This window comes from Gavia stellata, chromosome 19 (assembly GCF_030936135.1).
Source record: "Gavia stellata isolate bGavSte3 chromosome 19, bGavSte3.hap2, whole genome shotgun sequence".
Taxonomy (NCBI): Eukaryota; Metazoa; Chordata; class Aves; order Gaviiformes; family Gaviidae; genus Gavia; species Gavia stellata.
In genome coordinates, this window is record NC_082612.1 from 6,708,774 (window position 1) to 6,731,625 (window position 22,852).

The following is a 22,852-nucleotide window of genomic DNA, read 5'->3' on the forward strand; positions in this document are numbered from 1 at the left end:
CTCATGCCCTGCCTGTAGTACAGATCCAGTTTTCTTTTTGCTGGCAGCAGCACTATGACTTCACAAGAGGACTAAAGAAATGTTAATACCTCAGGGGAAGAAAAAAAGTCAACACAGGGCTCTATAAATTATTTTCACGACTTGCCTATTGCAGCTAGTTTTTGCAAGGTTTTTTTCAGACCCGATGGTCCCCCACTAGATAAAACCCCCTTCCTGAATAACACTCTGTAAAAGGAACAAAGGCTTTCTGTGTGGCCGCATGGGGACTCGGCTCCACAGCCTGTGCCTGGAGGAGGCACGCGTGCCCCTGACCCTCCAAAGCAAAGGCAAAGCTGTCACTTGCGGAAATCTAGGTCTCTTGTATCCCTGTCCATCTACATGCTTCTCTCCTCAGTATTTCCTCATTTCTTCTCTCCTGATTCCCTCTCTGCTGCCCCACCTCCCTCCCGCTCCCCAGCTGTACGATTTGCTGAAGCTGCAAGGGAACCACTTTGTCACAGTTTTGCCATATATTCTGTTGCCTTGAGAAAGTGGGGGACATCTCCCAAGGAATGAATGCTTTCATCCCTTCTGTCGTGGCCAGGGATGGGCTGATGACAGCCAAGCTCTGGTGAGACTCTGTCACGTCGCTGTTTGTCCCAAGAGTCCCTCCTCTGTACAGTTAGAGCCTTCTGCTCCATTTTGTGCAGAAGGAAGTCTGGACTCACTGTACCAATTTACAAAACTAGAAAAAGACATTCATAAAATGGATACCCCATGAGAATTCTGGAAAAAGTTGGTTTACTCTATTTTATTGTGGAGAATGAAATAACTCATTACTGTACAATCAAGCACAGGATTTTATTCTCCAGCATGTGGCACACATTACATTAGAGAGCAAAATCTGGCTCTGCTGTCAAACGTGACAGAAACAAGTATTTTATTCCCATTGAATAAAATTCCCATTCTGATCACATCCATTTGTGTGTCAATAATGTTAACCCTAACACTGTCCAGGATGACAGACCTAAAATGTAACATTATCTGAAAAGTATCACGTTTTTAAACAGATTCTTTCATATGGAAAGAAAAAGAGTGCACAAAGCACTTGAATTACTCAGAACAAGGATTAAAAAAAAAAAATAATACACTTCTCTGTAGTGATTGGTATGCAGGTTACGGATGCAAATGTTTTACCTCACACTCAATGCCAACACTCTAGTTTTCCAAGACTAGGTTTCTTAGATAATTCACTAAATTTTCCACTTCTAAGAAAAAAGGAGCAGAAGATACAATCAGTAACTCATGAAGTTTAGCATTCCCTCTGGATGAAATTCAGCCCCCAGCAGAGAGCTGGCAGGACATCTCCAAGAGTCAGGAGAGCCATTCTGCTGCTTCGAGTCCTACACAAGTCCTTGCTCCAGTCCTTTGCAAAGACTCAGTTTCACTTTGGGGACACTGCTGTGATGACAGCATCTTAGGAAACACCATTTGAATGGGATATGGCTAAACTGGTTCTTCCTTTCAAAAGCTCTACATAGCAAGTCTACCAGGCACAATGCTTGGGAAAGGGGGCAAAATCATGCTGCATAAAATCCATCCAGGCTTATACTTCCAGCTGTTCTCACCTGCTGTCTGAGAACTTCAAGTTGGGTTCTCATGTCCTCAAGGCTGTTCCTGTCACCTTTCTCTGAAGGAGTCCCAAAAACAGGCGAGTGCTGCTTTTTCAAGACATCCAGAAGAGCCTGCAACGTCAAACAGCAGAATTACTAAACAGAGATTCGCTACATCAAAAAAAAAAAAAAAAAAAAAAAAAAAAAAATTAGAATGTTTGCCCTCTAAATAAACAGATTAGAGTCACAGACTTGTGGGGGTTTTCCCTTCACTTGCAGTTGCTTCAATTATACACACCAGATATAAACCCCATGAATAACACATATGCATGACTAGTTCCAAATTTTCAAAGTGCCCACACTACATCCATGAATTTGAGACAATGTCCTTTAGGGGACTGTGCTTTTACTTATAACTATAACCAACATTTACCTATGGAAATCACAGCTGCAAATCTCATTCATAAACACCATTTCCTGCTACAAGTCAGAATTTGGGAAAACAAAGACAGGTGTCTAAACTCAACTGAGGCCAAAAACAAGCAAACAAAAAACTCCAAGAACATAAAAGCAATATTCAAAGATAGCCTAAAATGTGACTACAGTAAAGTCTGACTGAAACATTTTTTGCACTAAGAGTACATATTTCTTCAAATGGAACCAAAGTAAACCCTCCAGTTGAGAGGAAGTTATGTAGTCTCTATAGCTTGTCACTAGAGGGAGTTATGAATACACACACTACACTGATAAGGCTCTTACTCTATTTTTCAGACGAATTCTACCACAGTTCTTTGTAGATTTTATTTAACAAGTATTTACTTTATTTAACAGTATTACACAGCTGTCCCGTGAACTGGGATAATTTTTAAATCACTCTTACCCCTCTCTATCAATAACCACATGCTACACTTACATATTTCTTATTTACTCTTGCACAAATATTCACCATTCAGTACTTTTCAATGTCTCTCACGTAAGATATGGACTCAGCTAACTTCATCTATTTTAGAAAGTTCAATTCCTGCTAATGATCCCCAGCTCCCCCTTGCTGGGGGGGCCACACTCTATTCATGCCATAAGGGAAGGAGGGAAGATAATTTTGAGGGGGAAGAGGCAGAGGAGGAAGTGACCAAGCAGAAGAACCAGTGTCTAAAGTAATCCAAGGATTAGTATTAAAGGCCAACAAAAAAAGTATTAATTATCAAAAGGCCAACAAAAAAAGTTTTTAAGAATTAGCACTTCCCATGGAAAGCACAGAAGAGAAAAGCAAGACTTTATCTACTGTCCCTAAGAATTGCGCAGAAGAGAAATTGGTATAATAGTGGCAAAGTTTGCGTGCCATGTCAATACATAAATAAGGTTGAACATAAACATGGGAGGATGAAGATACAGACAGCTTTCTGATTAATCCTCCTTTTGCCCCTTTGAGCCACTGCTAATCCCTTTAGGCTATGACATTGCAGTGCTCTGCAGAAATAGTAAAACAAATAATAAAAGCAAAGTTTCACATTGGCAATTAGATTGGGCATGGATCGCCAGCAGCAGCAAGAGTCAGTGAAGTTTGATAATATCGTGGTACATATGATACATTCCCTGGCTGACTGCAAACCAAATCCTTTCTCAGGCGTGTGGTTTGTTAAGTGTAGTGCTGAGGACAAAGACGAGTGAAATGTGTTTTTCTGCTCCCCCCTGCCTACGTGGAATACATCTCGATCTTGCTGACAACCACAGAAACATGAGACTCATTTGGGTGGCAAGGGATCTCCGGAGGTCCAAGCCCCAGCTCACAGCCGGGCCAGGGAGGTCAGGTTGCTCACGGCCTGTCAACTCAGTATTGAGCACCTTCAAGGAGGGTGATTTCACAGCCTCTCCAGGCAACCACTTCTCATATTTGACCACCCTCAAAAAAAAGTGCTTCAGATGCCCTAATTCAAAGATAACTGAGTGTCCTGCTTCCCTCACAACATACCATTTTCCCAGTCATCTGCTGGCTCTGTCTTCTGTTAAAACTCCTTCACTAGGACATATCTTACCGATCATGGCCATCCCGACATTACCAAATGGTAACACACCTTTACAATTGAAGGTCAAAAGCTGTTGACGATTCTCCTAATTCTTGAACAAATGTCACTATATTAACTATTTTTCTTGCAGCTCGCTTCCTAAAATCATATAATGATATAGACGTATTAGGTATTTGGGCAGTTCTTCAGGTTTTTTTGTTTATTTGGGGTTTTTTTGAAGAGGTTTTACATCTCAGGATGGTGAAAAAAACCAGAAAAATCCAGAAAACTTCATCTTCAAAAGGTTAACAGTAAAGAAAAATAAGGTGGGGGTTTTTTTAAACCACATTTGGAAGCAATGCTGTGAGACCCCGTTTTATCACTTCAAATAAAATAACAAACTGTAGCATGAATAAAGCTGAATTGGTTTAGGGTCATACTAAACCTGGATCAAAATCTTTGAGGAAAGATTGTAAGAGACATGCTGAGAAGTGCTAGGTATGGGGAAAAAAAAATCAATAGCAAATTATTGAGAATTATGTCATTATAGGAGATTAGCATTTCCAAGTATAAAACAGAGACCAAACACTACTAAAGCCAATACTCAAAGATGTAACTGGAATATTTTTCTTTCAAAATTCCCATCACTCTAAACTGACAAAAGGTGGGGCTGTTTTAGAGTAATTTATGGAAGAAATGAAGGTGATATTGTTCCACCAGTTTTAAAAGACAACTGTGAATAAAATTATCATGAGACACTTCAAATTAAAAGTAAATCAGCTATTTTAAATATGTAACTAAGATTTGTAATTTCAAATTAGCAAATTTGAAAAATAACAAATAACTTCTAGGCACCTTCTATAATTGGTCCTGTGTGCAATTTTTGCAGCTCATTTGGCTATTCCTACTTCATTAAAAGTCAAAGTACAAAAAACCCCAACCAAACAAACCACTGCCCTAACCCCTAGAAAATAATATCTCAAGGAAGCTGAAAAAAATTGTATAGAAAAATGCTCAAGGGACAGCTAGATAAATAATTTCAAGAAAATGAAAGAAAAATTAAAATGCCTTTAGGGACTGGAGAAAGGATTTGATCCCAACAAAAGCTACCACACTTTTGGTAGCTTTTAGATCAAAGTGCAGGGTAAGAGATACAGTCACACTGAGCTGTATGTTGCAAAAGAAATTAAACTATAAATTATATACATTTAACTATAAAATATATTTTTTCCACTATAAAAATGAGTACAAGAAGGAAGGCATTACACAAGAAAGCAAGACTAAAGACAGTATTTCCAGTAAGGAGGATAACGTAGAGCACTGTGGTAGTGGCAGGACAGCTAACAGCAAGGAAGACACACCAATAAGAAAGAACTCACAGCTCTCTAAGTTAAACTGAGCTTAACTTAATGAGATGTTAAATAACATTCATTCAGAAGTACTGAGAACTGAAACTTGAAATTGCAAGACAAGCAGCACAGAGGTTTTCTAAATTTTTCAACATCAAAAATGGAACTGTATGACTGAAAAATAGCTACCTTGGTTTCCAAAGCTACAAAAAGGATAAGTGGTCCATGCACCTAGAAACCTCTTAGACTAACCTCAAGAGTGTGCCAGGCTTGGGAGGAAATTTTGACAAGAATTGCCTTATAGACATGAGAGATGGGATGAAGTAAAGCACTCTTTAATCTGATGTCTTTCATAAAAAACAGATTTTCTTAACAGGGTAAATACATTAGAGCTTATTAATCTATGTTTAAATAACAATTGAGATGGTGCTGCTGCAAAGTTATGAAATAAGTCAGAAATTTGGCTTGTACTTGAACTATATAGTGAACAAGGAAACAACCACAGGAAAGGCAACAATCTTGGGATACAGCATTGCAAACTATTATGGCATTGCAACACCACTTTCATGCTGCAGACATCAAAGTAGGATCAGATCAGACTCTACACTTTGGGCACTTTGGATGACTGAATCGAAGTGGGATGAAGCCAAAGGTGAAAAGATCAATGTACTTAAAGTAAAAAGGTTAATGTACTTAGAAACAAGTATTAGTATCTTCCATAAACTGGAAACTAAGCAGTTTAAAATGACCACGATGAAAAAACATGCATATTAAAAGGACCAAAAGAGCTGGGTCAGCTTAGCTAAACTGTCCTCTAGTGAAAATATGATTGCTCTCTGTAGCTATAGGGAAGGAGCAAGTACCCCTGAGAGCAATCACATTTTCATTAGAAGACAGTTCTGCTTCACGCCGGGAATGAAGCAGATCTGTTTGACTCTGCTACCAGAAGAACAAATGAATATCATCTGGCCAGAATAAATTCAGCCCAACTGAAACAGATGAAAGCATCTAATGAAAGAAGGGTTACAGTTCCAGAACAGCCTTCCAACAGAAGCACACTAGAAGGAGCTTAAGTAATTTTAACAAAAAAGTTGTTTGATTTCAGAGAATTTCTAAGAACTTCAAGTCACTGAGTCTGCAATAGCAGGGGACTAGACTTAAAAGGGCACAGAGGTTCCGTTCCAGTCTTACGTGCATTCATGACATGAGATTTGAAGAACGCAAATACACAGAAAAATCAATAAAGTATTACTCGTGGGAAAGTGCATTACATGAAACTGATGTTTCATTTAAAAGTATGGTCTCTTTACCCATCTGTCTTCATTCCAAACACATCATAAGAAAAGACAGCAAAATAAAACATTGAAATACGTTGTTTTACAAACAAGACCTTGAATGAAAGTTACATTGAGGCTTTGAGCAAGTCCTGTCAATACATTTCAAAAAGAGTTGGAGATCATACGTTGTGTCAGATTTTTTGAATATGGCAACATTACTTTTTTGCCTTGACTTTTGCACATCATGGCCCTTTAGCTTGTGTATCACTTAAAGTTACACAGCAATGGTTACTGCAGTGCATTTCCTTAGGAAGTGTTTGTGGTTCACCATGAAATACGAAATTGTTAGAAAACACCCACTGCTTTATGTGATCTTCTGATTAAACAATGCTACATTTATTACTTTCCCTCAGTTAAAAAAAAAAATCCCATTTAGCTATTTTATGGCAATTTCCTCAATGAGACATATATACACATACATACTTATATGTATGAATATATATATATATGTACGTATATAAAAAGTAAGACAGAAGCATGTCTTGTTGAGAGAAGCCATTTTTCTCAAACACGTAATATATGTAAAACAACAGTTTTTAAACTGTCTCAATTTTTTTTAATCACAGTGTTTCACTGGATGCATATGAAAGCATCTTTGTGCCATTTCCCTTTTGTTCTAAGGAGGGGGAATGTAGAAAGAGCTTAGATATAACACATAGAGAGGTTTCACAGCAGAGCCAAAGATTCTCTTAACTTTCCTCTTTACAATGCAACCCTACTACCTACCAAGAACAGCATGCAGAGGTATTAGCTAAAGTAAGTTCTTGCTTGTTTCCTCAGGTCCCTAATGGTGATCATGAGTTTGCTAGCATGAAGAGGTTGTTCACCCAGGATTGAAAAGATGGGCACCTGCTAGTGTCACTGCTTGACAACAGAGACCCTAGAATTAAAGGAAGAGGTCCTGGTCAGTGGCTCGTTCTCATTCATACCTTATTGAGACGACTTATTTCACACTCATAGTGTTCTTTCTTTCTGATCATTGAGGCATTCTTCTGCTTCAGGAGCTTGTTCTCTTCCTTCATTTCAAGGAGAGCTTCACTAAGGACCTTTGTTTCTGTCTGGGATGCAAAAATACAGAGAGATGCTGCTGAAATGCAGATGGAACCATTTTTCAAGAACAATTTTCAGCATATCTGCTGTCTGGCAGATGTGCTGCATTTTTGTTGTCCCAAACACAGCTGGGAAGGGAGGGAACAGGAAGGCGGATGGTTAGTAAAACCCAGATATGATAAAGTCTGTTGAAATTGTTTTGACCACTCACCATATGATGAAACAGAGACAACATACCAGACTAAATCCCTGCTCTCTACAGTCTGCGGTTGCACAAAGGCATGAGAAAGCTGGCAGGCCAAGCAGATCAGTACCGTACAGATGATTACCCCAAACTTGCATTACTCTTATGTACTCATAGCGTAAGGCCAGGGCTAAACGCTGGCGGAGTCCCAGCCATTCCCAGTGTCATACAACATTAAAGACAAAACCAGATCTCGGTATCACAGTCTGAGGGTTTCTTCCACTACGCAAGGTCTCAGCCTGCTCAAGAATTACCAAGCTACCAACCAAGACCTAAAAATCCACTTTCTTTGACCCCATCACAGTTGCTGTTGACTTGAGCTTGACCCTTCCTAGAGCACGTGCCTACACTGTTGCCACCCCAGCACACTACAAGGAAGATGTCCCTACTTGCAACAGGATTTACACACTAGTTTTTCAAGATGGTATTACAGGAATTATTAGGACAGATTTGCCAAATTTTAAGTTTGATTGTCTTCTCCTATCACTTTCAGCATGGCTATTTTCAATTTACAGTGAAGGGAGCTAAGATCTGAAGACCCTGAAGCAAATGGCATTGTGTAAGCTTCACTCGCAGGGTAATGCATTCCGCAGTAGCCTGCTTTTGCCAAAGCCATTTAGACATATGAAACAGAATGGCCTTTCTACAAAAAAAAGAAAGCATTTCAAATATTCTTCTGCAGCTGCTTTATGTGATTAAAAAAATGACACCCACCAATCACATGCACAGGACACCTTATGAATGCTTTTTTTCCTGTGCAACAGGCATATCTCTGTGCAGCCAGCTACTAGGCATTTATGGTTCAGGCTCATGAGAAATGCATCACCATATGCTAATTGAGAAACTGAAAAACACCCTTGAGAAACTGCTGCTTACACACGAGGTAGCTTTATTTTCCCGTGTTCTAAGTTAGTTGGAACATTTCATTTTCTCCAAAAACTGGGCAAGATTAGCAGGGTATCTCTGCATTAAGTATAGATACTCACCCAGGAGCTAGCTTAAGCGGGCATGTGCATGTATGTTTTAAGATATTAAAGTCAAACAAAACAAAACACTGAAATCCATATAGGCTTTTAGCTACGCTCCTTTCTTCACCTTTGCCATCCTCTGACACCTCCGGGAACATGGCCATTTATAACTAAAGATTTCCAGTTTGTTCAGGTTTTTGAATCACCTGAATTCTTACGTCTTATGCCTTCTTATTCAACACTAAGTCTTAGGTGTTATGGCACCTAGACTTTCCAGTGACTAGGTTGGTCTTTGATTCCTGTCTATGGGTACACAGTCATGCCCAAAAAGAACAAAAAAAAAAAATATAAATCTCCAAAACAGTCAGTTTTCCTCCATGGGCCATGGAGGACATGGGGACAGATAAAGTTCACAACATTCTGATTCTGTGAGAGCCAAACCTCCAGGTGCATTAAGAAAAAAAAAAACAAAACAAAACAGCTCTGTAAGACAGCAGCAGCGTGCAGCATGTCATCTGTCTCAGGGTTGTTTGGTGCTGCTGTTTTTCCTTAAATGGCTCAGCAGAGCACCCAGAGAACTGCCACTCTGAGTAAACAGATTTAAAAGGTACTGTCAGCCTGCTGGACTGGATAAGCAAGTAGAGAACAAACATCTTATTACTTTGCTCTGGTAATTGTCCTGTACAGCCCATCCCAGCTCCGTGGCTACAGGCAGGTAAGTAAAACATTTAGAAAAGAAAGAGTTGTTACCTTTCAAGAAAGAAAAAAATACATATATATATACACACACACACGTATGTAAAAAACCAAATGCAGGTATGAAGAATGTTAATTGCTGAAGAAAAAAAAAACAAAACCCCAAACCTAAAAATCTAATCTTGCTAGATCCATCAGCTTGGGTCTCTTCCGCATCTCCTGAACTATAAAGCAACAAGCCTGCTCGTGTGCTTTCAAGCTGAACATATCTTTATACTTTGTTCTGAATCATCCCCTGGCACTGCTTTTTCTTCATCCTGCTCCGTAGGCAGCATAGGATAACTTGAATTGGCACAGCTGCTGACATGGGTGTTACAATCCTTGTTGCTCATTCAAAAATCTCTACTTTTGGCAGCTACCTCTGCAAAGGTGTATACCTCCTGCATCCCTGCATGACATCCAAAAAGTAAAGAAATTCAGAGTAAATAGAAGCACTTACTGGCTGAGTATATAATTTTTAAAGAAATTTCTGATCTAAGGCTGAAGTTGCATGCAAGTCACCCTGTCCCTGTAAGAGATTTTTTGATTATATTGTCATTTAGTTCATTATTCATGTATGTAGTAAAAAAATTATGAGAGTGTACAGCTCATCCTTACCTTCTCAAAAAGGTAGCTAGGGCTATTTTTCACAGCTATCATATACTAAAGGGCAGGCAGTAAAAACCTTAGTAATATGAACAGGAAGATAGATTGTACATTTGGAGCAAATATAGGCAATGATTCAGCAAGTATGTAACAACGTAGTTTGGTTTAAAACATGTAAATGGTCCTATTGGTTGGAAATCAAGCACGTGCTTGGCTAAGACCATACCATAACTGATAAGAAAGTAAGATGAATATTTGGCTTATGAAAATAAAAGCTAAGGGCTTTGCATTTCTTCTCCTGCAGCAGCTAACGTGCATCTTATCTGAGCCTGGAAGTGATGCGATTGCCACTTGTTTTCGGGTTTGTTTCATGTTATCAAGCAAATAGAGAAGCCCAACTTCAGCTGTCAGAGCACCATCCAGAAACTCTCACAAGAGGTTATGAAGTCTGTGATACCATGAAGCAGCATGAGAATAGGAAGCGCCACTCTGTGGTGCTTGTAAAAGGGGGCACAAAGTTTCATGTATAGGTTGGGCATATACCTGCCAATCACTCAGGTTGGTGATTTTACTGTGGTGGGAATTCAGCTTAGGGACCTAATTTTAAATGCAAATGCCTACACAAGAGCCAGTGCCTAAGGAGTCCTGAGAGATGTGTCCAGCCACTCTCAGAGTGAGGTGAACACGGCTCTAGACCAACTCATCAGTCCAGGCACTTTCAGCCCTAATAACTGCACTGACTACATCACTAGTATTTACAGGGGGTTGAGATAGCTAGCACACATATAAAAGCCTATATTGTCAATACCAAAATGTGGGTGTCTGGAGCTGAATTCATTTGTTCAAGTATTTATTGCCAAGCACTTCATGTAACATCTGCAGTGACGTTCCTATTCCATTTGAAATCACTGTAGCATTTTCGTTCACAAAGAAATTCACCCTGAACTGAACAGTGAAGAAGAAAATCTCTGCAGTATTCAGATCAATCTGCTCTTTTCTCCCACACACACACTCATGCTGTGCTCTCTACCAATTTCTATTGAACTGACTCTCTCTCTCTCTCCATAGTTCTCTGATCAGAGAGAAGATCAGCTACTGCCTTGGGTACAATATTGAGAACTTAACACCACAATCTCATCTCACGGCTGTGCGACAACCCACGGCCTGCCACTCGTGAGAAGAGAAAGAGGAAAGGCAAGACAGCGTTCAACGCTGAACACAAACAGGGTAACAGAGTGCACCCTCCTACCGTTTCCTGCAACGGCCTCTCTCCGCCCAGGGCTCGCAACCTTTCATCTTCTGGATGCTGTCGATGTCTCTCTTCCTCCAGTTTACTGACTCTCCTCTCTGACACGTCCAGTTTTGTTTTCATTTCTGCCAGCTGAAAAGCAAGTGACAGACCACGGTGGGCTGACTGGGGATCCTGAAAGGCACAGCACCTCAAAGGTACCTTCAAATCCTTTCAGCTCTCAGCAGATTGGTGTAAAGGAGTGGATCTGGTTGCGTGTAAAGTCCCCAGCCACTGACTTTCCCCTCCCCACCTCCAAAAAGTCAAAGAAATGATCCAGAGCTCAGTGAAGCTTCCTAGAAAATATTAGAAAGTTTTCCTGATAAGCGCATGAGGTCATTCTGCAAACTTTCTTTTCATAGAAGGAAACAGGAGGTGACAAGTGTCAGTCAATTAACCAACACGGTTTTTGGAATACCAGGCAAAATTCTAAGCAGCCAGCTTCACTAGGCAGCTGATTATAATGTCTGCAGCAAAGATGCCACACAGTGGCAAGCAAGGAATGAAAAGCTGTGCCAATGGGATCTTGACAAAAAAAGGAAATAAGAAGTATTTATTTACAATTTTTTTTTTTAATGAAGAGCTTTTGTACAGAGCAGTTTCTCAAAAGCAAAAAAGTCTCTCTGCTTATAGAAGGCAGTATTCATGGAGGATTTATCTGACAGCTCCCGCATTGCAGGGAGCCCCAGTGAGCTTCCAGGCTTCCCAAGCCAGCCACAAGAGATGGGACAAGAACCAACAGATACATGATGATGTAGATCAGTAGCTGGGCACACCGGGCACTGTAGGCTAATTTTCAGTTAATTGTGCTCTGAAGTGTGAGCAATTTTTATTACCTTGTGGAGGGCATGAAAATATCTGCTGTCATGTCCACCCTGGCCCCTATTATTTTAGAGATGCCCTGCTTCTGTTTATTTTGTCCTACTGAAGACTGTACACACATTAGCTTTGCTTTTATGTGATGAAGCTTTTTTAATTTGTGAGCTAAAGACAAAGTAAACACGATGCTTTTCTTCCCTAAGATATTTACTGTAGCTATGGCTGGTTGGTATTTAAGCACAGACGTAACTATCAGCAGGTGGCAAACATATTCTAATAGAAGTAGTCAAAATTGTTACCTGTTTTTCATAAAGCTGTTTCATACTTCTAAATTGATGATCCCATTGCTTGTTCACCTCCAGGAGCTGTAATTATCAGGAAGTCACAGTAAATAACCCTTATTTCAACATTGTCAACAAATAAAAAATAGACTGGCATTCTAATCCTCCAGCTATGAGTGTTCACAACCCCCTCATTATCTGGCCAGTTCATTTCAGAAAAAGGTTTGGCAAGCTTTCCAGCCCATCTGCCAGTGCTTTGGTGTTTCAGTTAAAGTACATGAACGTTCAGGAAGTAACATTCAGGAAACATGCAAATACACAATAAGCTACAGGTGAATCATTTGCAATGCTGTGCAAATCCCAAGCTGCAACTCCTAAATGGCCAAGGACTTTCTTGTTAGTTTGCTTTAAGTTCCATAAACATATTTCCAATTAGAAGGTCTCTGACTTCAAACAAGTGAATTGAAGACTCCTATTGACTGCAATTACTACAGGGTGCAAACCCTACTTGCCTGTCTCAGTACCACTAAACCAAGCAAGCATACGCATGCAGAATAGGAAGATCAGCTAACACCATGCATCTAAGTGGTAGGAGTGAAGTCAGCATGCACGCATTTTTATTGGAGAAAGCCAAATAGGCCCCTCTGAAGCATTTTGCTTTGTAGGATATAGAGTCACTCTTCAGGATGCTCAGCAAAAGAATGGCTTCCAGTTTGTTGCTACCTGTGACCAAGACACCACCGGCTACTACTCACAGTGGTTTCTGGGCCTTTGTAATAGCGATCGTTACGAAAATTTGCCCTTTGTACTGTATAAATCTCTGCTCTTCTAGATTCATAGCCGTGTTACAATAAGTCGTCATCTGTTTTTAGGAACAGTTCTCCAAATGTAACTCTGCCTATCTTGGTAGAGAGAAGTAGGACTATAGGAACTAGTTTAAACACAATTTTAAGTGCTTGCACGCTTTGGGCTGTGAAGAAATGCAAAGCAGAAAGTCTCCACATAGAAATTGTCTCACAAGAGCGCAGGATGAGATTCCCACAGGAAAAACATAGGCCTTGCTGGACCGGCAGGTAAAACCAACTGCAGTATAAACACAGTGTAAGTAACAGTGATAACACATTCAGTGATTTCCTGCCCCAGGTGTATTACTGATATTGTAATGTCTGTCTTAGAGGATATATCTGTAAAGGTTAAGGGTGAACTTAAGATTACCTGTCGTCTCTGTCCTTCCAGTGAGAGGATCTGTTGTTCCAGAGAACTGGCTAATATAGTCTTCTTTTTGGTCAGTAATACGTGCCTTGACTGGAAAAAAGAAATGTTCAAAAATGAATGCTTTCAGCATCCTCTCTTCAAGTCAAGATTATCATATAAAACTCCCATCCACCCTGCCATGTGCATGTAAAGAAACTGAAACAGCAACATTTTCTTACATTGCATTTGCATTTCAGTACCTTTACACCTGCTGACAGCAGATTCTGTGTTTTAATTGAAGCATCATGCAAATGGACACTGAAATAAACAAAATTATACCTATTTGTACCATCTGAGACATAGAACACAAAATAGGATTTTAGTTATCTTACAGATGGTAATACAAACAAGTAGTACAAGCCACAAAAGTTGAGCGTAAGTTGAAGTGGGCATAAGTAATTCCCTTCATTTACAAGAACTAGAATAATTAGTAGTATTGCCCCTGGTAAGTGCTTGCAGGCCCAAGGCAATAAACTTTAGCACAATGGGTTCAAAACAAGCAATACAGCAAACAAATAGGCCATTTGGAGAAATTAGGAAATCGGTCTGCAATTGTTACATTTTTTTATAGTGTGGAGTTTTGGCCATGCAGCACAACAGCAGCTAAACCCTCATTTTTATAATGGTGATGTCGTATATCATAACTTCCAAGAAGTTTCTACCGATTGTCATGAGAACAAACGTGATCTATTAGAGAGGGATATATAGATAGATAGATACATATCAAGAGAATGTACTAGAAAAAAGATACATGCTCATAAAAATAAAACATACTATGTTCAGATACCTGGTCAGGGATTTTTTTTTCTCCCTAAATTCTCAACCAATATATGAGAAACTAGAAGAAAAGTGTGAGCACTTCAGAGGTCTTAAATCTCCTGAAGTAAATTTATTTTCTTCAGCTAGAGAATTTAATGCCAAATACCAATGAAGAAGATCAAAGAATAGTTTTGTTGTGTCTTTTCACAGGCAAAAATCCTGACCATGTATTTGCCCCATGGACAGTCCTGCTGAGCTCTAATGTGGAGTACTTGACTTCCATGCCAGAAAACACTTAATCCCTCTTCCTGTAGAAGTTCATCGACATGTTTAACTTAAAGTATCTGAAGCAATTACCTGGCAGTCAACGGAGTTATTCACATGTTGCATTGTTTTCAGAATCTGGGCCTTACGCATGTATTTAAGTGCGTATTTAAGAGTCCTATTAAAGTGAATAGGACGACTCACAAAGCTAACAGCTTATGTATACACTTGGCACCAGCTGGCCCGAATACTGCTCACAGAAGTTGCTGGGTCACAAAAATGAACCACTTTCTACCCTTTATATAACAACTAATTAAAATGACCAGATACTTTTGGGGAGCGGGGGGAAAAATGCTAGGGAAGGTTTTCTTTCTAAGAATACCATATCCAAAAATATTTCTAACATTTCCTTCCACTCTTAAACAGCATAAATAATTCAGACAAATCTACTGGAACACAAAAATGGGCCCATAATTGTCAATCTACAAAGTGACACACATGATACGTGCGCCAGCTCAAGCCGTTCCTGTTAATCAGACAGCATTTCAGAGGAGAGCCAAAACAGTCACTTACTTCTAGTGGGTTTGCTGGGGCTTCCATGTCACTCACATCTGCCCACGTACATCCAAGATGGCCTTGAGCATTTGTTTCACTACGGATCTTTGGAAGAAGAGCAATGAAACAGATATTTTACCTTGGCTAAAGGAGCAGGAGAATTGCATTAAGACCCAGAAGACCCACGAGTACTGCCTGTGGAAGCAGCTGAGGTTCAGAAATAAGTGGTGGAATTTTGATTTTAACCTTTTCCTCCTTCCTGGCTGGGGCTTCCCAGAAGCATACTGCCTATGACTAATACGCCTGGCAAGGCAGTACTCTGCTTAGTGTGCATGTAAATTGCAATCAACTGGCCAGTTCACCCCGAGAGAGGAAGTTGCATGTATAAGGGAAGGAAGGGTATGTTTTTTCAGTAAATAAGAGGAAAGGGTTTTCTATCCCTGCTTCCAGTTGTAAAAAAGGGATTACGTAAGTATGACAAGTATTAAGTGACACTAAGACAGTGTGAACTATCATGATAGAAAAATTAGTGAGTCATGCTTATAAAGGAGTAATAGCGAAGTCTGTTAACGGCTATGGGAAAGAGCACAGCCATACAAACCCCAAGATGTTTAGGGGAAAACCATAATTGGAAAATTGATTTACTTTCCCTGAAGAAAAGCTGCACAAAGATGAAGAATGACAGGTGTTGTTATTCTTCTCCTAAGGACATGGTATTTGCAGTTGTAGTACTTACCAGTACTAAAACTGGATCCAAAGCATGGATCTAGCTTCAAGCTACTCAAGTCTTCACTTGAGTACTCAAGGTACCCAACACTTCAAACTTGTGTCTTAGTTTCTCATTTGGAAGAAGAGGTTAACCTTACCAAGTTAAACTCACAGGAAAGATTAACAAAGAAAAGGCTTCCACAGACTTCACATACAAAGTCAGGACGAAACAGAAAAGTGCAAAGTATTGTCGTCTTCAGTCTTGGAATTCTGAATAATGATGGATTTGAGAATGAAGCATGAAAGAAAAATCATTTTCCTTATTGTGAAAAGATCCCTGGGTCTGAGGCTTTTTCAGTGGGGGCAGAGGTTGCTTATGTCCTTTTAGAGGGACGGAATGAAAGCTACCCTGTGAAATTTGACATAAAATAACATAAATCTGTAGGAGTTCTTTCAATTTCCAAAAAAGGATTTAGACAAAGTAAAGTAATCCTGTGAAATGCTGGAATTTAACAGCCACATTCCAGATCTCTGGTTCATAATGGGTGACTAAGCAACTCCTCTTTTGCAAGATACAAACCCCAATTTGGAAGAAAGCTACTATTTTATAATATTTGCATATGAAATATATCCTCCCTACCCCGATGTTCTTTTTATTTTTTCCTGGTTTATGGAGCAGCTGGAAAACTCATGGGGTATAAACAGAGAAATTAAAACACAAATGTTATTTTAATAAAGACATTTTAGATTCTACATAGCAGTCATCCTACCCATCTAAAAATAAAAGCATTTCATCCGTACCTATACCAAAACTAGTCTCTGAGCATATCCCTCCCAGGTACAGCATTGGTTTAAAGAAGGAAGAACTACTGGCTGATAACACAACAGCAATTTCCACAATTGCATTTCTTGACATTTCTGTAGTGATTAATATATTGTAAGAAATATGAGACAGCAGCTGTCAGGCAATGAAACAAAGTAAACCTCTGTACCACCAAAGCAAGGTTGAGTGAAACAGGAAGACCATCCTCCGGGAAACAGACGTGCGAGAAGGCCAACTTCTAAAATGAATAAACATACCGTGCTACCTGAGAGAACGTAGTAATAGTTAAACCGTAAAATCCCCATAGTGGAGAAGAAAGAGTAAACACCACGCATTTTAAAAATGAGACCGAGTATTATAATATTATTAAAAGTTTATGTCAAATCAAAGCTTACATCTAATGACTTCAAAGCTGTTTGCAGAAGTAGGCAATAACCCTATTATACACATAGGGAAACTGATCAAATGAATGCTAAAGGTCATCCAGATGTTAGTGTCAGATCAGAGAATGATGATGTCTCCTTTCACCCACGGTCTGTCTGTCACAGCCACATCTGCAGCATCCATTAGCAGGGTGCCACTCCATTATTTTGTGTTCTGACTATACTAAAGTTAGGGCACATGAAGAGTCAAGAGTCAGCTGCTGAAGGAGAGGATACTGTAACTAGACACAAATGACACAAATAGCAATTATCTATCATCTTCTCACAATGTCCCGCTACCTTGCACTGGCCTATTACAGGTCTATAGATTATAAACTCATTGAAACAGAGTCTGTCTGTCTATAAAGTACCAACACTGAGCATGCAATTCATAAAAATACAATCAGAAAACTTCCACGTTGCAACGTCTGCTCTCAAGGGCAATGACTCTCAAGCATGGACACCTTCCCTTACCCCAGCTTCTATGCTCAGCAGTCCCATCTCCGTTCCAGCAGCAGCTAAGCTTTGGGAGAAAGCTTAGGTTGAACAGCTGCATTTTACAGTCTGGCCTGCTAAGGTAAACCAGCCCCAGTTTCCGATTTCCTCACAACAGCACGCTGCAATGTGCTATGTGAGGTGCTGAGCAGTCCCTGCAGCGGGGACAGACGAGCAAACCCAGGGCACAGCCCTACTCATGAATCACAGCTCCCACTTGAAAAATATTAGTGCTCAAATTACTTTGAAGAGAGGATGAGGCTAAGACCCTGGAGTGCACACAGTTGTTACGATTATTTAGTTCAAAACAGTTTCCTGGAAAGCTGAGTAGTTTCCTGGAAAGCTAGGTGGACATTAGGACACCAAGTCCTTTGCTGTTGATATCTTAATGACCGTATTAACGACTACTGAAAGGGAATGATTCTCTCTTGGACTGGAGGATTTGAAGGTGCCACTTAAAGGGATTTTAACTAGTTGAAACATGGTTCCTTTCTGCTCTCCACCCCCTCCCATGATGCTGTGAAAGAGCTGGGGAGACATAGGGGAAAAGGTGAAGCTCCTGGAAGAGTAGAGGCTGGAATAGCAACAGCATCTCCCCTTTTCCATGCCAAAATGACCTGCACGTTTTTCCATTTTCACTCTCTGTCAGCCTACCATAGTGACTGAGCAGCAGCAACTGTTGTCCTTTCCCACACTAGGTGTATGCGTAAGAGTATTGAGTCAAGTTTTGCCGAAATAGCTGTTGTTTGCATGCAGTTTGGCACTGTAAGTGAATACAATTTATACTAGCCTCATTTATTGGGCAAATCTTTCACCTAACATTACCATCTTGTTTGAAAGACATATTGCTCCCTAACAATCAATAAGCTCTGAGCTAGGCATGCCTGTGTGGAAGCTCTTAGCTGTGTTACTGGCCTTCCACCCTATGTATACACATTAAAAACAGTGCCAAATTTTCTTGCACCATCTTCGCTATTGCTCTTCATTACAAGTATTTTATACAAAATGTGACAGAATAGAAATGACATTAAGTACTCTTCAGTGCCTAACTAGGCAAGCTTAGCATTCATATGGATAACACTGATGCCCCTTCACAGAGTGACTAAAGTCAACTGTCTTTTAAGAGACTTGATAGGAAATACATCCCAAGGGCAACAACGTGCTGTACAAGAACAATGGCACTGTTCAGTTGTGCGAGCAGCTCAGTGAGAGATAGGTACCTTGTCCCCTCCCTCACAAGCGCTTTTCTGTACTGATTGCCACGTAAGAACAGTACGGGGTATTGGAAAGAGAAGAGTATGTCTGAAATCTATATGAATAGAAGAAATGTCAATGAGTAGGGAACAAAAGCTCAAGCTCTTCAGAGGTGGTGGTATTCTTCCAGCAAAAACTGGGAGAGGCTGAAACAAAATTGTTGTCTCTCTCTGTGAAAACAGTTAATAGCACTGAAAAGAAAGACAAGGAGATGACAACATTCATTTTCTTTGGTATTGTGGAGATAAAGACACTACATTTGTTTATCAGTCTACTGCTACACAATGAAGAACAACTTAGTTGTACAACAGCACTGAGATATATAAAAATCCTTGAAAGAAGGACTGTTTTTGACAACTATCAGACTTTAGAAGTTAAAAAAAGAAAAGTATTTTTAAGGCATTTATATACGGTTTGAAGCTATTGAATCAAATATGCAGTTTTAAATTGCTTGGAGTATTCCAGTTGAAGACCGGACTGTAAATGCAGACACAAACCTAAAAAACTGTTTACAGATCCAAGCAAACTTTCAAAAAGCTGTTGAAATTTTCCAACCTGCAAAACATAAACATACAAGTTAAAGATTTTGGAGGAAAATTTGTCCTAGTGCTACACAGTCATAGGAAGCTTCACAGGAAGCAAAAATGACACCTGAAGAAGGTATCTGCAAAGTGTGAACAGGTCTGCACAAAACACCAGGAAAGTAAATTTTGGAGGAAAACATGGACTTAGCAGTGTTGTCCAATGGCAAGGCAGTGTATGTTTGCTAGGTGTTGCATGGTTTGGTAAAAGTCTACAGAAAAGCAGAGAAGATACCTGAGGAGAAATCAAGTGTGCCTGTTCTGCACAGTGGGAACGATGTCAGCCGTGTGCTGTACTGAGAGGATGTCTATTAGCACTAACAAAGGCAAGTGCTCCTTGGAAGCTGTCTGAGCCAATCTTGCAGCCACGGAGTGAAATGGCACCTCAGACGTGGACAGTACCCCTGACTACACACAGGCTGGACACTCCAGTGCAAATTAGCACCACCTCTAACACTGCAGTAAAGGGCTTGTGGGGAAAATATAGTCACTCTCTTGTCACAGACAACTAAAAATCAGATTTTACTGTGGTGAAATTGTACCTACTTTAGCTGCAAACATGCAAAATTAAGACTTACTAAATGTGATGTAACAGCAGTGACAAACTGGTCAGCAAGTTTTATAAATGTTTGCATGAACCTTAATTTCCCTGATTATTTCATCTCTTCCTCTTTAAATGAACAAGTCAGTCTGTGTCACGGCATTTACTGGTTACACTGAAAAAAAAAGAAAAGCCAAGAAAACAGAATGCAGGGAATAGTCTCTGAATGGAGAAATACAAACTTGGCAACCTCTTACAGTATAACTGCCTCTGACATCTCCATAAACACAGATAAAACCACATGATAGTCTGCAGTGGATGGAGTTGTGTTACTTTTTATAGCCTCCCTAAAATACACAGACATATAGGCCTTTATCTAGCTGGGGTCCATCACACATTTTAGAGCAAGACGGTAAGTAATTTACATTCTCTTTTCATCCATTTCTCAGCCCTTACTTCTCCTTCCACTCTCTGTCCAGAAAGTCACTTCCTTTGCACGTTCTTTCTATCCATCCCAAATGAGGAAACAAAACGTCATTACTCCTGCCGCTGGGCTGCGACGTGTAATTGTAGCATCAACCACCACTGAACATAAAAAAACGTTTCTTTACATTTGAGCATAGTTCGAGTAAACATGGAAAAGAAAAGGAGAGAAACAGAGCAGAGTCTGCTCTCCAAACGAGCAAGTTAAGTTCAGTAGCTTAAGAAAATAAAGTTAACACAACAAGAACGATCACTTTCTGTCTTTGGAGAGCTGGTCAGGTCTGGCTCCTCCTAGAAGGACGGCTGATAATTTCTCTATGTGTATTATAAAAATGTTTCCTTAATGCCCACATGAGCCCTTCTGTTCCTTGACTTCCACTGCTCTCTATTACAGTGACTGATCAAAACATAATTAAATGTATTAAGAAGATATTATAGGGAGCAAACCTGCACCGGTAAGTTTGACTTATAGTCTGAAACCTTCTGTAATGTCTGTGAATCATAATTTAAAACATTTAAATTCTCTTAATCAGCATGAATTCTTAGTAAGACCTTTACCCAACTTTCTCCCACTCTTCATACTCCTTTTTTTCTCCCTATTTATACTCACATACTTAGCCTATGAAGCATTACCCTTGGCAGTTACGATTTTTGTCCATGCTACGGGCAATGGTGACAGAAGAGAATTGGCCATGCATTTTTCAAAACTCATCAGGCAGCTCCGATCACTATGACAGATGGTACCTGTTTTATCTTTCATTTTTGTTCACGGCTGTCTTGTATTACTTTAAAGACTGGGGTGAAGGGGGAAACATCCTCTTTTATGGCAAGAAGTTTGAGCACACTCAGGGAAGAAAGTTTCAGATACTTTGGAGTGTGGCTGCCAGGAATGCCTGGCAGGGAGCTGGGAGCCAGAAGCTCCTGTAGACAGAGTGCTGTGAGGAGCAAGAATAAGCCAGTCAGGTACCAGGTATGGAAAAAGCTTCCCAGGAAGCAAATAGGACCAGGCAGGATTTGCTGCCCCTCAGAAACTCACCGAGTTAACTCACAAGCAGCAGCTTACAACCCAGCCTGCAAGGGCAATGTGGGCTGAACTGCTTAGAAGCCTTTTATTAATTTATATGCTACTCTAATTTCTTTTAGTAGCAGCTTGGAGGTTGGGGTTTTTTTTCCCTGTTTAAAAATGAGAATTATTTTAGTTTGTATTCTAAGAAGACCTGAGCTTTCTGAGTATAAAAGCCTTTCAGTCATTTTTGGGAAGCTTGCAATGGGAGAAAGTCAAAGCTTTGGAGCTGTGGCCAACACTGAATCCTCTCACAAGCATCAGCACCACAAGAAGATGAAAGTTCTCATTTTCAGAGTACTGGATCTTTATTATAGGAAAGGCTTCTGTTACAACATTACAAAATAGGCACTCACAAATTAACATAATGAAAGCCACTTGTCACATCTGAAAATTCCATCTGTTCAGTAACTGCAGTGAAACCAAGAACCATTAAAATGCTTGATTCAAGTAAAAGTGAATCTTTCCTTGATGATGACAAAATGATCGTAAAATCATATATCTTTCTTTTTTCTTCCTAGCTGATGAGGTATCTGCTGTGAGGTTTGTTGGCGTTTGTTTGGTTGGGTTTTTTTTTATTTATTGTACTGTTCAGTTGCAGAATTGTAGAAGCTAGATTTACTCTGAGATTACTTGAGTTAAAATTTGGTGGCTTCTGGGGAGCCTTCTGTTTGCTTACATTTTGGTTCAGCTTTGCTTTTGGTTTTATTCCTGAAGCTGTTATTATGCCAGCAGTGCTTGCTACAATATCCATTGTAACCCCTTTTCCTATTCTGGTGCACATGGTAAATGGTAAAAAACGAGAGATTTTATTTGAAGGATAAAATCAGCTCTTAAACCAGAAGAATCTACCTCTTCCTGTCTAAACCTGGTCCACGTGCTTCACCCAGACAAGTGTGCTAGAAAGGGATTTTCCCTTAAGTGACTATGTCAGCCTCAACCTTCTGTGCTGTTCGGTTAGGTACTCACTCTGGCAGAAAAATATGTGCAGAGGCAAATATGTGCCTTAATATGTGGGAACCAGATAAAATTAGAGCAAGATGTGGTTTCAGAGAAAGTAAAACATAGCACAGGCTTCTGTTTCAGGACTTCCTTTATCCACTGTTTTCCATCATCGCCAATGAGACTAACCATAAGGGCATGGCTCTCTTAGGTACTCAAGTAACTAAGCATTTGCAAACTCAGGCCTGATGATGAAAATCCTAGTTTCACAGAACAGTAATTGGATGATAATTTGTAAATGTAGAAAACAGGGTATTTTGAGTTTTACAACATAGTTGTTGCAAGTACATATAGTCCTTAAATGAAATTTTTTTCTTTTTCACTTCCCACCCAAAACAGGTGCTTGAAAGTTTATTGGAGTTGTTTTTTTACCAAT

The 22,852-nt window shown here is 39.8% G+C and overlaps 1 protein-coding gene across 1 annotated transcript in view; it reads right to left on the reverse strand.

Moving 5' to 3' along the window:
- The window catches only part of TNIP3 (TNFAIP3 interacting protein 3), an 85,395-nt gene that overhangs the window by 15,635 nt on the left and 46,908 nt on the right, over positions 1–22,852 (reverse strand). The window contains exons 7-12 of the mRNA XM_059826727.1: positions 15,123–15,209; positions 13,488–13,577; positions 12,291–12,356; positions 11,134–11,265; positions 7,211–7,339; positions 1,608–1,724 (exon numbers count right to left, since the gene is read on the reverse strand). Of these exons, the coding sequence (XP_059682710.1) occupies positions 1,608–1,724; positions 7,211–7,339; positions 11,134–11,265; positions 12,291–12,356; positions 13,488–13,577; positions 15,123–15,209 (621 nt within the window). The remainder of the gene's footprint in view (positions 1–1,607; positions 1,725–7,210; positions 7,340–11,133; positions 11,266–12,290; positions 12,357–13,487; positions 13,578–15,122; positions 15,210–22,852) is intronic.